This window comes from Mauremys reevesii, linkage group 1 (assembly GCF_016161935.1).
Source record: "Mauremys reevesii isolate NIE-2019 linkage group 1, ASM1616193v1, whole genome shotgun sequence".
Classification (NCBI taxonomy): Eukaryota; Metazoa; Chordata; order Testudines; family Geoemydidae; genus Mauremys; species Mauremys reevesii.
The window spans coordinates 112,794,753-112,811,260 of record NC_052623.1 but is presented as its reverse complement, the minus strand read 5'-3'; the positions used below and the strand labels follow the sequence as shown (position 1 = coordinate 112,811,260).

At 45.4% G+C, this 16,508-nt stretch overlaps 1 protein-coding gene across 1 annotated transcript; it reads right to left on the bottom strand.

The window, feature by feature from the left end:
• Positions 1 to 3,316: 3,316 nt before the first annotated feature.
• On the bottom strand, positions 3,317 to 5,584 carry SOX1 (SRY-box transcription factor 1). Its single transcript, XM_039520811.1, has one exon. It carries the CDS (start codon positions 5,031 to 5,033, stop codon positions 3,927 to 3,929), a length of 1,107 nt encoding a protein of 368 aa, XP_039376745.1. The 5' UTR covers positions 5,034 to 5,584; the 3' UTR covers positions 3,317 to 3,926.
• Positions 5,585 to 16,508: the final 10,924 nt, after the last annotated feature.

Here is a 16,508-nt window from a genome sequence, read left to right as displayed (position 1 = left end):
GAGGAGGTAGCACAGCTGGGAGGGAGGGTCTGCGCGGCTCATCTCTCGGGCTTCCTCTCCCGGCGTGGCGATCGAGGGGCTTTGCTCTGGGTGCCTGCAGCTTTGCGGGTAGATTCTGGAGACCCACCCCCTTTCCAAAGAGAGTATTTGAACGGGCCGCTTCATGCAGCCTAATATCTCCCCCAAGAGCTCAGCGTATTCAGTCGCCAATGTCCCTCCCCCACTTTTACCAGCCCTCGGGCTCCTGCACGGTGCCCTCCCCACCAGGGGGGAGTGGAGTTTGCGGGAAACCCTAATCCCCAGAGCCCAGCACAACCCTCACCTCAGCTAGTCGGGCTTCCCAGTCCCCCCCTCCCCCCGCAACCGTTGGGAAAAGAGCTACGAGTCAAGGCCAAGTTTGCCTTCTCGTTTGAAGTTTAGAAAGAATCGACCGCCGCCCCCAACCTTAGCAAGTTCTGCCTCCGACCCTGCTGGTCCCTCTCCCCCAAGAGGTCTAGATGAGGGCCGGAGCCAGGCCAGGAGCCAAGAGAGGGGCAGCAGTGTCCAGGGGTGGGGGGCAGAGCTGCATCTCTACCCCTGGGGGCGAAGCCCTGAATCCAACCCCCCCCAGCTCCATATAACAGAGCTCAGTACAAACGATATTCTCCCCTCCGCCCTCTTCTTTTTAGTGCCTGGAATTTCCTCCTTTACTGAAAACGAAATACGTAGTTTTTAATTCCTCCATATAGGTGATTTTAATAGCTCTGTCAATCATGTTATAGGATGAACATTTCATACATTTTCGATGTAAAGTACTTAATCCATAAATCGTTTAAACCTATCTTTAGTTTTGCATATTAAATTATTCATTTATATATAACTTGCAAAGAAAAGAGCCCGAAGAATGAACTATTTTACCATACCTAACCCTATTTTTCCGCCTAACAAAGTTGTTTTAATGTTGCTTGTAGATGCTGTCTATAGCCACACACGATTTAAAAAAAAATCCAAGGAACAAAACCAATAACTCATGAGCAGATAATACATTACATAATCATGTAATTCTCTCTTTGACATTCATGGAGAGGATTTTATTCCCTTGAAAGGAATGCTCAGAATATTCGATATTTATTTAACTGTATTCGGGTTTGTTCTTTTTAATCCCGATAAATTAAAAGTGCAGATATTTCTATTATTTATAGGGCTAATGCTAAATGGGGGAGGGGAAGGAAGAGTGAGGGGACAGAAAAGGAAGAAAGAAAAGAAAAATCTCGCCAAGAGTGGATGGAAATCGTTCTATATTTAGTTTGGAACTGTTCAAATGTTTATTTCCCCAAAAAGGATTATTACATAATTTAGTATGTAGAACAGTGCATACAACAGCATTTCCAAATTATATTTTGTTTATGCGAATTTAGTGGCTTATTTTCTCTCCCCCCCTCAATAAATCTGAACTTCAGTTACTCTGTAACTCTTAGAGGAAGGGCAGCTATCAAGGGTGCACCAAACGTTTTAAATATATATACATCCCTATAAACACACACGTGTACGTATACACTCATATTGCCCTACGAGCCGAGAAATATGTGTGTGTCTTATTAAGAAATAGTTCAACAGGTACTCAATTTATTCTGCATATTTAAAAGTACAAATGTGATTATTTTAGATTAGAAAGATGTAGGATCATGCCTGGCTAGAAGGAGCACAACTACAGAGCTTTCCCATAAGGTACGGTTTGTGTGTGCGGTGTTTGTACACTGAACGTTTCACAAACCTACTCTGCTGAAAATCTAAACCTGCACACACAACGGTTTAATAAAGGATCCAAATAGTTACAAAAAGGATTTTTATTACCTTGTTAGAAATCAATAGACATCTTTCAGTAAAATTTCGCAATCACTTTAACGAATGAGTGGTTTAAACAAAATTATCAAAATGACTCCAAAGAGTTACATATGTCAATTGTCATGTTAGCATTATAGTTAAAGTGCAATCTCTAATACGGACCGAACCCGCTCCTTATTAACCAACTAACAGTGCCCCATTTTTGGATGGATAAATTACTTATTCACCACCAATAAAAAGATCATCTAAAGCCTGCTGTAACGATGTTTCCACTCTGGACGTTAAAATATTTCTTCTTCTTTTTTTTTGTTTAAATATGTTACGACTAATTTCAAAATTTATTCGCTACAATATGATTTTTTAAATGCAATACTGAGTGCTGTCGTTACTATTAAATGAAGTTTACAGCAAACTTTTCATTCCAGAATATCGCAAGGTACCGATAAACACGTAGAAAAAAATATAGTAAATTTTCAAAGCATTAAACAACATCAGGATCCTGTTAGGAACAAATACATCATTTTTGCTTGACAGCTTTTCACACCAGTTAAGAACTTGCATTCCAGTTACACATGATTTGTGTGTGTGTGTGTGTGCGCGCGCGCGCGTGTGTGCGTGTGTGTGAAGTCCAGCGTTGTTTGCAGCCCCCTCGGGGGGGTTGGGAGGGCCAGGACTTCTTTTAATAATTTTGGTACAGAGATTGTTTTTCATTACACTCAAACCCAATCAGTTTCTCTTGCAATTGTTGTGGTGATTAGAGAGGAACTTGTGCATACGCTGGAGCCTTTGCATCCCTCCGGGACAAGGTTTCCCCATCGCTGCTGGGATCCCCAGTCTGAAATCTGAGGCAGATCGTCCAGACCTGATAAGAGCCCCTAACCTAGTTCAAGGTGGAAAAGTTTCCTAGCCATGAAATCACTCCAGGTTTGGACAGTCAGTTCCACAAATAAAATAAACAAAATGAACCACGAGTACTATGGAAAGTATTTTAATAGGTCGCCTTCTTAACAATACTTAACAGCTATTAAAATAATCTTTAAAAAAAAGCTACACCACTTTTGTTACTTTCATCCCTTCAGTTTTATATAGATTGTGAGAAATCTAAACACAATACGGGATTTGTTTTATGTTATTTTCTGATCATATTTTTAAATTCCTTTTCAATTTCTAGGTTTACCGGTTATATTTTAAGGCATACCATGCGTATAAAATTAGTACCTTTCGGGTTTATTGAAAAAAAAACAGGTGACTTTTTCCACTTTGAAATTTATTTAACTCAGTATTCAACGAACGCATCCTTAGGACTTTTCTTTAGCAGAAAGGCTTTTTAGTAAACTATATACACAATTCCCTCGTAACGCCTAAAATAAAAATTAATTCACAATGCATTTACAAGAAATCATACAAAAACAAACAAAACAAAAAAAATAAAAAATAAAAATAAAGGTACAATAAAGTTTTACAAAACCAAGAATAATGTTGCAGTCGGGAAAAAAAAGTTTTATAAATAAACAAACAAATAAAACCCCCGCAATAACATCTACACAAACTTTTACGTGTGGTTTTGGATTTGTCTTAGTACATGTGTAATAAATGAGAACTGTTTCCCCATCAACTTTGTCTTAATTAGGCAATAAAAAGCCTACACAAGAAGCGATCCAAGGAAGAAGCGGGTAACGCTTCTGCGGTATAAAAGTTGGCATCGCCTAGATCTTTGTGTGATTATTCTTATTTTTTTTTTGTCTTTTTGTGATTTTTTTCTCTTTAGCAAATAAAACGCTCTGTGCCTCGTGGATGAATGATAAATACTGTACAAAAGTCTCAATAAAACACAGAAGTTCAGTCTAAAACGCAAAAACTAGTTTCAGAAACTAGTCCTAAAAAAAGGTAATTAGAGCAATCGTTACCTTTCCCCCTCATTATTATTATTAATTATTATTATTATTTATTATTATTACAAGAACATCCAAACATTTTCTGTACAAAAAGGGAGCCGGCGAGTGTGTGCACTGGGGAGGGGAGTGGTGGCGGCGGCCAGACAGACAGAGGTACCGTTCAGCCGGGTTCAATGCAAGTTTCTGTCCCTCTCCGTCCCTCCCGGCTCAGATATGTGTCAAGGGGACCGTGCCATTGACCCCCGTGCTGGCGCTCTGGTAATGCTGGGGCAGGGAGTGAAGCCGGCTCTGAGCCGCAGCCGGGTCCCCTCCTTCTCCGGCCGGTAAGTACATACTGATCATCTCCCGCAGGTCCCCGGGGCACGGGGCCCGTGAGTGCGAGGTGACCGGCGGGCTCACGCTGGGCTCCGACTTGACCAGCGAGCCCAAGGCGCCCAGAGCTCCGGAGGAAGCCGCCGCCGCGGCAGCGGCCGCCGCGGCCGCCGCGGCCGAGTTCTGGTGGGGCTGCGCGCCGTAGGAGATGGCCCCGTAGCCCGAGGGCGAGGCGCTCATGTAGCCCTGCGAGTTGGAGATGGGGCTGTACTGCAGCGCGCTCATGTCGTAGCGGTGCATGGGCTGCGGGTTGTGCGGGTGCGGGTGGTGCGGGTGCGGGTGGTGCGGGTGCCCGCCGCTGCCCGGGTGCTGCCCGTAGGCGAGCTGCGCCTCCTGCATCATCGCGGCCGCCGCCGCCGCCGCCGCCACCGAGCCCGGGTAGGCGCCGTTGGCCCAGCCGTTCATGTGCGCGTACCCGCCGCTGGCCGTGCCGCCGGGGCTCTCCAGCCGCTGGCCCACGCCGGCGGGGCTCACCCCGACCCCCAAGCCCACCCCGACCCCGGCGGGGCCGCCCCCTGCCGAGCCGGCGCTGAGCAGCCCCCCGGCCAGCGAGTACTTGTCCTTCTTGAGCAGGGTCTTGGTCTTCCTGCGGGGCCGGTATTTATAATCCGGATGCTCCTTCATGTGCAGCGCCCGAAGCCGCTTCGCTTCGTCGATGAAGGGTCTTTTCTCGGCCTCGGACATGACTTTCCACTCGGCCCCCAGGCGCTTGCTGATCTCCGAGTTGTGCATTTTGGGGTTCTCCTGGGCCATCTTCCGGCGCTGGCCCCGGGACCACACCATGAAAGCGTTCATGGGTCTCTTGACCCGGTCTTGGTTCGCTTTGTTCCCACCGCCGCCGCCGCCTCCGCCGCCTCCCGCTCCGGTCTGGCCCGTTAGGTTAGTGGGGCCCTGGGCTCCGCCGGGGGAGTGCAAGTCCGTTTCCATCATCATGCTGTACATTCAAGTAGCTTTTTATTTTCCACCGGCACCAAGCATAAAAATATCAAACATAGAGAGCCAAGAAGGAAGGGACGAGAAAAGACCAAAAAAAAGGAGCACACCCGGCAACACCTTAGGCAAAAAAAACTTTCTCCTTTGAAAACCACTTTCAGGGCTTGCTGGCGATCTGGATTCAAGCTGCTCAAACAGGTGCAGGGCAAACTTGCTGCTTCACTTTGCAAGGAGGAGGAGTGTGCAGAGCACTCAGAAATGTCCTTCTCTCTCTTCGGCACACACGCACACCCCTCCTCTCTCTCTCTCTCTCCCTTATTCTTAACAGAGCTATTTTGTTGTTGTTGTTCTTTGCTAACTTCTAGAGAGCTTGTGTGTGACTTGCGTCCGCTGCTCCCAGGTGAACAGAGCAGAAGAGAGAGGAAAAGCCACCGAAAAAAGTAATTAAACGATAACTAAAAAAGAGGGAGAGGGAGTGAGGAGAAGAAAATAGAGAGGAGGGGGAGAAAAAAAAACCCCGGAGCCAGAGAGAAGTTGCACAGTAATTTGTTCTCTGTGGTTTCCCTCCTCTTGCCCGGGAGGAATCAGGAGAGGAGGAGCTGGCGAGAGACACACAGAGAGAGGAGTCCAGCAGCCATACACCGCGCACCGAACTGGGATTAAATTAGTTTGCCGTGGCCAATCGGAACGCGGCGGCGGGGGATTATTTGCATGGCGCGCTGAGGAGTGACGTCCGGAGGTGAGAAGTATAAACTATTCTGGGGGTGGAGGGGAGGCTGGGAGGGGCCAGAGTAGGGGTCACGGCTACCCTGCTTTGCCCTGCTAGGTAAAGAGGAGTTAATAGTAATTAAATACCATTCTAATCCTGCAACAATAATACCCCTCACTCGAAACACTTAGTGTGCTAGCTACATAGCCTACAAAAGTCAGGCAATTACAAAGTTAGGGATGACATTCTTGCCTTAACCCTAGCAGGTGCGTTTGTGCCTGTGTCAGCACTACACGATGGTGCGTGGTGGGATACATGAAATGATTTGTTGCGTGCCTGTGTGTTTGCTGGAGAACCACAGGAACACACCATCCGCATTCCTGAGCCTTACATTTGAATCTTCTGCCTGCGTGTCCTTAGAGACCTCACGCTTCCTTAAATTCTCACTGAACTTTCCCTCACTCCTTTTAAAAGATGGGGGTGGTGAAATGGTTGGGGGAGCCTATATTATTCTCATATATTTACTCAACAGACCTTTTGATCAATCCAGTACATCCATATGAACGCACTTGTTTAAAGCCTGCGCTATTGACTTCCAGAGCATAGAAGTAGCACACCTCAGTAGATTAATAAATAATATCAACATGCCAGTCCATAACTCGATGTTTACTATGTTAAATGTGGAGTTGAAAAGACAATGGCCCGATCCCGCACCCGTTACTTAGAGAAACCTCCCCCGGCTATATCAGCGCAGATCTCCGAATTGTGTGGTAGAGATCTATCCATTCTTCCTAAGGCGTTATATCTACTGGAGCATTGCCTGAATGATGACTGTAAACTCGGACCTTAAATGTTTCTACCCAAATTAATGACATGGCTGTTCCAAGTACTGAAAATACACAAAGGCCTAGGCCATAATATAGGCTAATCACCTAAATTGCTATTGTTATATATTTAGATCTAGGGGCCTTAAAGTACCTGAGACTTCTAAATGTATATATAAACATCTTGCATTTCTATAAAGTAAACATGGACAACTTAATTCTTTGTGAAAGCATTAAAGGGAACATTTTTGTTCCCTGGCTGAGCAGTGAGACAGATTCCAGTGATTTTGTATTGCGGTGCAAATAAGGGTGTATAACGAAAGTGACTATATACCCTTAATATCGTCCTGTAAATGCCCATTCTATAGTACAAATAAACATATATGAATCATGATCATAATAATATTTCATAGTGTGGGAGGAAATGGACACCTGGCATCCCCTCTCTTTCTCCCACTTTATGTGAGTGTTAATTTTCGTGACCCTAATGGCTGTCCAAAGTACAGAAATAATACCAGTCACCGCCATTACTGTTATTGCTGTAGAACTTTTATATAGTAGGGTTGTTATAATATACAAGGCAACAGCGTGATGTTCTGTGTCCAGATTAAACAATTTTCGTTTTAGATTACTCGACATTAAGTAGTAATCTCCTCACGTTCATTTTGATTAATTTAGAGGAATAATATTACTTTACATACATTTTTTATTAAATGTATGAGGCCTGCTCCTGCTCCCACTATATTCAATGAGAGTTTTGCCATTGACTTTAATGGGAGCAGGATCCAGGCGCTATTTTGCAATCTGCTGTTTGTTTCTTTGATGCAAAACTTTCCTTGAAGTCATTAGTGAAATCAATGGGAGATTTACTAAACTAAAGATTATAGGATCGGGCCCTCAGTGTTTTAGTAGCTTGTTTATTTTAGTTAATGATAATGAGTTTGTTACATCTGTAGGGGAAAAACAAGCCAAACAGTTTAGTTGTTTAATAATGTATTTTAAAAGTTACCAATTAATATGTGTGTGTATTGTTTAAGAAATAAATAGTTTCCCCTTTGACAGCTGACAAAGAAAGGAGAGTTAAGTATTGTAATAAACCAACAGATAAAGGCAATGATTTATAAGAAGTTATAACTGTTTTTGTCACTTAACGACCGAGTGATATTTTATTTTTGAAATTAGATTTTAAAATAGCCAAAGACCTGAAAATAAGTTGTATGAAACGGTTTTGGTGCTATCTTTTCCATAGGAATTCGGCAATTCGTTTAACACATACCCCGAAATCTAACGTTCATCACAGGAAGAAGTTATAATCCTTGGAATTTAGATAACTGACTTTGACTCAGTATAGATTTTTTTTCTCTATCAATCATATTCTCGCAAATTGTTTCCAAATATGATATTGCCCTTTGTTTCCCCGTGCATTTCAACTGACGGTAGATGTTTAGCCTTGAATTGTATATACTGCGCTATTGCAAGTGTTCAAAGCACCCGCAATAAAGCTTTTATGGATTATGTTACTATGGCCCAGTTGCAGGCACTTTGGGTGCCGGCTGCATTTATGAGCGTTAAACTCAAACTGCAGGTGTAACTTGTTGCCAAGTGACAGTTGATTGACAGCTGCTCCGTGTGCCAATCAGGCAGCAGCAGGACACCCAGCGCCAAGACTCCGAGTCTGGCAAGGGGAGAAGAAAAGCCGTATACTAGCTCATCCATAATCTTTCTACTTTCCCTGGAAGCCATGCCACCCCCTCTTCCAGTAAACAAACAAACCCCAAACAATACAACTCATCGGCTCCTCTCCTTCCACAACAACAAAAATGCCGCGAAGAAAATACCCACCAACAAACCAAACACAAACAGGCCAGGGCGAGGAGCTCTGCCCAGCACTGATGCTATTTGGATGAGGCCATGTCACATTGTGCCATCCCTTTGAGGATCTCGAGGGGAATAGCGCTGTATGATTGCAGCCCGCACACCCCCATGACCCCCGGGACAGACAGCACAGCTAGCTGTGAAGCGACAGGGCTGACTGTGAATCTTTGCACTCACACTCAGAGCTTCATTGGTGGGTTCATTTTGTGTGTGTGTGTAGTTTAGCTCCTTGACTATATTTGCACTTGGTTCTTGTGTATCCTGACAGGAGATTGTGGTGTTCTTGTACAACACCGACTTGGGATAAAGAGCAGCCCAGGGTAGTGAGCAGGCATCTAAGTTCCTGTTCTTTTCTCTGGCCCCACTTCCCAGTATGTCCTGGGTTACAGAGCAGATCCAGGCTCGAGCAATCAGGCCTCCAGGCCTTCAATAACTAGGGTGACCAGATGTCCTGATTTTATAGGGACAGTCCCGATTTTGGGGTCTTTTTCTTATATAGGCTCCTATTACCGCCCATCCCCAACCCCATCCCCATTTTTCACATTTGCTGTCTGGTCACCCTATTCATAACTTTCCCAGAGTGAAGCTAAAAGCCCAGTGGACTCCACGACGCTGTGTAATAGCAGGACGGACATGGCCTGCTGGCATCGCCCCGCCGGGAGCGGAGGCTGCCGGCTGCTACTTGGGCTGGCTGCGGGGAAGAGCTTTCCCTGAACTCGCTCTCTGCAGCGAGAAGTGCAGTTCAAGCCAGCCCGAAGTTAGGCGGGGGCAGGAGAGGAGAGCGGGGGCGGGGGCCAGCCTGTGTGTGGGCGGGGGACGGTATTTTTAGGAAATAAATGCAGGGCTGATGCCTCTGCTCCTCGGGGACCAGGATCCCACGAGGAAACCTAAATGTCGGGGAAAGCCGCGCCAGCGGAGGCGTCGCCAGAGGCGAGCGGGGCAGAAAGGGTGAAAGGTCCCGCATCCGGCGCTGGCGCAGCCCGGGGGTGGAGGAAGCGCAGGCTCGCCCCGCTTGCGCTGCGTCGGGAGCCACAAGTGATTCCCTCCCCTCCCGGCTCCCCCACACCAGGCTCCGCTTGGCTGCGAGCCGCACCTCCCCAGGCGGCGTCTCCCTCCTGCGTGAGCGCGCTTGTGGCGGGAAGGGAGCCCAGCTGGGGGATCCCGCCTTGCCTCCTCTGCAGCCCGCCTGCGCCTCTCCCAGCGGGCCAGAAGCCGGCGCTGTGGCTGCTGCCAGAGGTCGTGAGTGGCTGGGCCCCTGTGAGGAGGAGGAGGAGGCAGCAACGCCTGCGGCAGAGGACCCAGCTCCGGGCTGCAGCGAGCCAGCGCTGGACTCTGGAGGAGATCCCCAGCGCAGGCTGCGATCGCCGTCTGCTGGCTGCAAAGTAACTCAGAAACACCGCCTCGCTGCCTGGGCTCTGCTTCCCTGCCCAGAGCAGTGCCCGGAGCCGGCTGCTTCAGCCCCCTCCAGCTCACCTCTAGTCCTCTCTCCTCACACCCCCACAGCCTTGGCTTTAAGCAGCATCCCTTCCAGGTTGCCCATGCCCTTACTGAACAGGCTCCTGGCCAGTGCAGAATCAAAACCGACTCTGCTTGTGAAATCCAGCTCGGAGCATCCTCTGGACCAGCGACAAGCAACCGGAGCAAAAGAACAAGTCTTTAGTGTCTCGGTAACTGCAAGAATGTGATCATGCTTTGGACTCAAAGTAATAGCCAGTTGGGATGGATAGCGACTGAGACAAGGGTAAATAAATAAAGTCCTTTCCCTTTCCAATACTAACAGTTAATCTGGTCTGGAGATCCTAACTCCACAATCCTAAAGCAAATATATCATCTCTCCGTGTGTTTTCTGTTGACGCTTCCTTGCTCGCTGAGTGAAAGCGTTTGGAGAATCTCTGGAGCTTTCGAGTAGGGGCTCACCCTGTGAACAGTACTCGCACATATAATTCAAATTTCACAGCTGACCTGCTCTGAAAACCTCAATCAGCTTCTAATTGAAGGGAAAACAAAATATTGCTTCCCTACAGCAGAGCTAACGATTTAATCATTATATCAGACATTATAGCTTTTAATTAGGCTAATGCTGATACTGTATGGAAAGAGATAATTCAACACAGTTCTTGATGAATTCTGTAATTGGGTTAACGGAGGAGCAGTTGGGGGAAGAGACGTCAATATTCAAGCTGTGTCTACAGCCACCAGGTTTATGAATGAAAGACAAGGGAAAAGGCTAAACCCCCGACAGGAAATGTCTTTCCCCTTTCCCAAGGAGAGCTGTGCCATCCAGGGAAAGCTCCAACAGGCAAAGCTTACTCTAACCACACACCATGTATCCCCCCAAAATGAGCAGTCACGAGCCTTCTCCAAATCCTTTAGTTACTGTTTTCTTTCTTGTCCGTATTACGGTTGAAATAAAAACCCCAATAAGACCCAAACGGCAGCTTTTTATTGTTAGTCATACAAACTATTACTAGGAAACGGGAATGATTTGTCCTATCTCTGAAGTTGGGTTCGATCTTGTTTCCCCTCAAAATCAACGAAAACAGAGCTTCCTAAACATGGACCACTGTTCTTTTTTCAGTGTCAGCGCACTGATGAGCAAACGCCAAAGTCACCAAACCTTAATGACAATATGCAGGAATCCGTAAGGGACAAAGGAATGGGACATACACATAGAAAGGAAAAACAGACGGATATTAACGTGTGACGATTAATGTAAATGTTGATGAAATATTATTAAAACCAAGCAGATTCCCTTAGTACAAGCAACAACCCCAACTGCTTGGGAAATAAATGTCGCTCTGAAGCTACTTAAATGGAACTGACTATACTCCTGGGACGTTTCTAACAGTTCTCTAGATAGGAATACTAAACTAAATACAAAAGTGTATTCAGTACATTAGTCTGGTTTAAAAAAATAATAAATGGTTGTTAATAAACAATTCGATCACTTACTAAATACATCTGTAATTATGGGTTTGTAAACCATCATTATCGCAAAACCAGATGTTTAAATGAGGTCCGGAAGAGCCATTTTCCAAGGGAATTTTGCTCAACTTTTTCCAGCTCAAGCCAGTATTGATAAATTACTCTTCAATGCATTAGGAAGAGTTTAGAAATCCCTAGCTTTTGTTGTCACTCCTTCATTTCTATCTGATACTGACTTTCAGTAAGTGCTTTATATTTTGGTTGCGCCTAAATGAAATAGTATCGATCTTCTGTATGTTTGATCTACACTGCAGTCTGCAGTAACACTGAAGTTTCATCGGAGCCCTGGCTTGTGGATGAACTGGCAGTACCAAGTTGTCAGATTCAAGAGCTAACAATCAGGGAGAAACTGCAAGACACACTTAAATGAAGTTGAAGTTGTTAGCCTGAGACTAATGGGAGAGTTCTCTGCCTTTGTTTTTCTTTTTTTTTTCATTACAGGATATATCGATATTAGTACCTATTTGAACAGGGCCTGATCCTTAGTCCAATAGGAGTTTGGGGTTCGCAAAAAAAAAAAAAGGCAGGACCCGTCTTTTAATCACGTTTTGTCAGCAGGAGTCTTTTATAAAATGTTTGTTTATATTATGTATTAACCAGACTTCCAGCACAATATTGTTTTGATAGAGAAATATTCTGTATTGTGATCCATCCTTGTCTTATTTTGTCAGTAATTACAGTAATATCAAACGGGTCATTGATAAGATTCCAGTGACACAAACCCTTGTAATTAACAGCCTGAATACACCTTTTTTGCCTTACATAAAAGTTGTAATTTTCAAGTCTGTTCTGTTTTTTTTTACTGTTAAAGTACACACGTGTAATATGTGCTAATCAGGATGCAAAATACCAAATGTATTATGAAATGTAGGTTTATGTTGTTTCATTTTGTCAGTTTTAAGGGATACTAGACCATTTCTTTTCACAAGACACGTTAAACAAAAGATACTTTAGACAAAAAATGTGTCGAATAATTGACATCCTAGTATACAGAAAAAAACTGTAGTTATGTTTTTGTGAAGTTTAACTTTTAAATCGAGAAAAAGACCAGGTAAAGTGGGCAAGAAACGGGCATTATTAGAAAATTAGGCTTTAAAATTGGGCTTCTGGTATATGCATCATTAAGATACGGGAAAGCGCTACCACCACAGTACAGTATTGCTTGTAAACAACAGTAAGACGATATCTCACGAATTTATGGCGCCTCGCCTAGAAAAACTGGAATGATAGCATTGTAACTAAAATATTCCTATCTGACATCCTCACTCGTTAGCCAAAAATAGAAAAGGCCTCACTCAGTCAAAGAGGTAGACAAGTCAGAACGAATTTATATGAAATAAGTAAATAAAGAAAGAAAGAAGAGAAATCACAGCAGCTTTTTCTGGCGGACCATCCTAGTTATTGAAAATTAGATTAGCTACACAGGCTTCAATATAAACATGACATGAGGTTCACAGGAGAGTGAAAGTATCATCCACTCCAATCTCTCTTTTCATCGAAGCATCTCACATAAATTACATCTTGTCCTTTAATACACTTTTCAATGAGATTAAAACATCACTTTGACACAATTTCAAGCCTTTTCAGTCGCATCCAGTGCTTATTTCAGAAAACAGTAAACAAGGGGAAAAGTAGGAACATCTAAATAATCTCAAAATGCTATTCTGGAAGTTAAAAACACCCAGAGGAAATAAATGATCCTTTTGCTCCATCTAAAGCCATTAGCGTAGTCATCCAAAGGCATCAACCTAACTCCACCAAGTAAAGAGAATAATCCTGTTTCCTTTGCAGCAAGTGGAGATATTATGACTACTTGGCTGCAGCTAGGAGACCCTCTCGCCGTGTTTATTTGCTTCATTGGGTGCGAGTGATTTGAAAAAAAATCCTAATTTTACAAGATCATTTACCTGATACTTCACATTACACCTGCACGAATTGTTAATGAGGTGTACCTTGTGCACACTGTAATGCTGGATAGCTACAGAACTACACACGCCTATACAAATAAATATTTTATAACATGATCATTGGAAAGGCTGGAAAAAGAGTGGTGGGGGGCTACTTTATTAAAAACAGTCCAGAGTAGAAAATGAAAGCGCTTGCAACTTCCTATGTTTGTTCTTTAACTGAAACCAGCAAAGTTGATGCAAAAGGTGAGATGTATACAAAACCACACAGATTCCGCTAATTTAGAACACTCTCAGGTCTATGAACCTGTCCAGGTAAAAAACAGGTTTCTTCGCTTCAAAATATAATACTAGCTTTTCTCTTTTTCCTCTGTGCCATGTACACGTAACTATCGTCCAATCAGCTCTGGGTTCCTAAGCCTATTTGTAACGGAACTTCGGATGACAAGGGTTATTTACGGTATATTTACTTTGATTATCTGGATTTATTAATCTAGGTACTAATCCTTTTTTTGATGGACAATACTCTGCATGTATCGATAAACTGAGGAATTGAACGCCGAAACCTTTCCTTCCTTTTGATTCCTATCGTTTGTTTGTTTGGTCCGGATCGTATTTCACTAAACCAAATCCCGCTGTTCTGGTTTACAGGAGGGTATTTTCACAACGTAGTTGTATGCAGGATCGTGTGTATCCTGCGCTTTGGATACAGCCGCCCAATATCTGTCACTCCCCGTTTGCCCTACACCCCCCAACACTTGGGCAGGATAGTCCTGGGACCGGGGCTGCATTCCTCCCCCCACCCCCTTCCAGGCACATGTGGAGCCAACTCCATGACTTCCAGAGATTGCAGGTTCATGGTTAACCCTTCTCTCTGATGGGGCTGTCTCCCCCCGCCCCTGAAGGGTCCGTCTCCGAAGAGGGATTTGTGCAGTTACTTTGAACTCTTGTCCCAGGGTTTCATTTCCTACTATCTGCATGTGCTGCAAGTGTCATCACACTTCAGGGGCTGACGGCTACCAAGGCACCATTAGCCTCATACAGAAGACAAGCCTCGCAATTTGGCTCCCAACTGCACCTCACTGTCACGCCCAAGTCAATATATACGCGCTCAAGTCAAGGTGGATGTTCCAACATTTACAAGGCAGAGCAACTAAATTACCCGCAGACCGCTGGGTTGTCTCGCCCTTTCCCGGATATCCTCTTAGTCCCAAGCGTGCACTAGCTGGGAGAGCACCTTCACATTTTTTAAGTTTCGGGCCAACTTTTTAAGCATGCTGTAGTACAGGCAGAGCGTTTTCCTTTGATAGGCAGCCTGACCCATGAAGTTTATCTCGAACGGAATGTTGCAGGTAACATAGCTACTCTCTCCTAAGCTAACTAGCTACTATCTATATTTTGTGATCAGCAATGAGCTAATATTTAGCAGGTTTGGCGGGGGTCGCGGTTTACTTTACAACAACTTTGCTTAATGACAAGAAGAGTTTTCCGTGTCCCTTTCTCTAGTGAATCCTGTAAATATCCAAATCCTTCCCCCAATCTCTCTCTCTCACCCCACCCCCCTTAACAAAGAGGCTTTCAAACCGAAACCCGCTACAGCAGCCTGCGGGAATCAATGCGATAAAACGGGTTTTTAATGGGTTAATTGACTGGAGTTGCTATCATGTTTAAACACCTGTTTCTGAAAGGAGATTCAGCCAAACCCTGTTCCCTCCCCAATCGATAGCTGCTCCATTGGCTGTTGATCGACCAAAACAAAACAAAAAATCCATTTCACCTTTTAAAGTTCGTCACAGTTTCTGGCAACCATAAGGGGAGGCCACACACAATACCTACAACAGCTCAGGGCTAGAGGGTACACTCTGATCTCAAGACCAGGAAAGATTATCCCCAAGAATTAAGAGTTTCTTTAGCGGTACTTAGTTGTTGATTGAAGGCTCTAGTCCTTTTACATAATGAAACGTAACGAGAGTGCGATTTCACACGCAGGAAGTAATAGATTTCCGTGTCACCTTCACACAAGGCTCCGACCCAAATGTAATTAGATCAGGTCAAAGTATGTGTTGCCCCAAATTCGCAGGGAGAATAGAGAGTAGGTGCTGCTCAACCAGGCAGCATGAGAAATGCTCGCAGCCCGCACGAACGCGCCTCATCCGGGGCAGGGCGTCCCTTCTAAAAGCGCAGGGCTGCCTTTGCTATTGATTTGGTTTTGGCAGGATTAATACAGTCAGGACCGCCGGTCAGTCAACGTTAAATTGATTCTTTGCCCCAAACACCTTTCACTCAATGGCACCCGCGCTGCGACATGTTAATTTTTTTAAATGTAATTGTAAACCCGCCGAGTTAGCTCCTTCTGCAGCGCGGAGCGAGGGGAGCCCGCAGCCTCCCCCTCCGCTGAGCCTGGAGAGAGCAGCAGCCCCGCGCCACGCCAGAAACCTCCCCACCCTCCGCTCCCTTCTGGGGGGGGGGGGTGCACAGCCCGAAAACACCACTGCAAAAAGCCCGCTCAGTGTCACAGCCGAGAAACCAGCGAGGGCAACGTCCCTTCCCCCTGCTCTAACTGCCAAAAGCAAGTTGGGAGCCGCCCTCCCCTCAGGAAACTCAGCTCTGAAACCTCCCTTCCGCCCTCCCCACCCGCACCCGCCAGGGTGAAGACCCCCCTCCCCCCAAAAGTTCCAGGCACACTTACAGTTCCTCTTCCAGCTCCAGCCTCCTCCCAACAGCAGCTCAGGGCCAGGCTTTCCCCCTGGGCAATCTGACACTGGCACCTTCCTCAAGCCTCGCTGCACAGACCCACACATCTGGCGAGCTCGCTACAGCGCTGGCGAGTTACACCTCGAGCGAGCTGGGGAAATACCTACCCTCCTAGCCCCTAGCCCAGCCTAAGCGCCCAAGCGGCTGTGTCACAGCCAGCAGTGCCCGGCTACACAGGCACAGTCAGCACTCGCACCCATCCACACACTGCACGGGGGAGAGAGCGAGAGAGAGAGAGAAGGAAATGAAATTTATTATTGATAGAAAAGACTTTAAAGACAATTTCAAGTTATTGTTTCGCTCTGGAAAAAGAGGGGCTTGTCTCCCCCCCCTCACATAATGAAACGCCTTTTGTGTGGCCCTGAACAATACCAAACAAGTACTCTAATAAATAGCCACTTTTTTGTTCCGTCTCGACAGTGAATAGAAT

What these genes read in the sequence shown, in the direction of transcription:
- SOX1 (XM_039520811.1), bottom strand. Translation starts at nt 5,033, where the DNA reads ATGTACAGCATGATGATGGAAACGGACTTGCACTCCCCCGGCGGAGCC.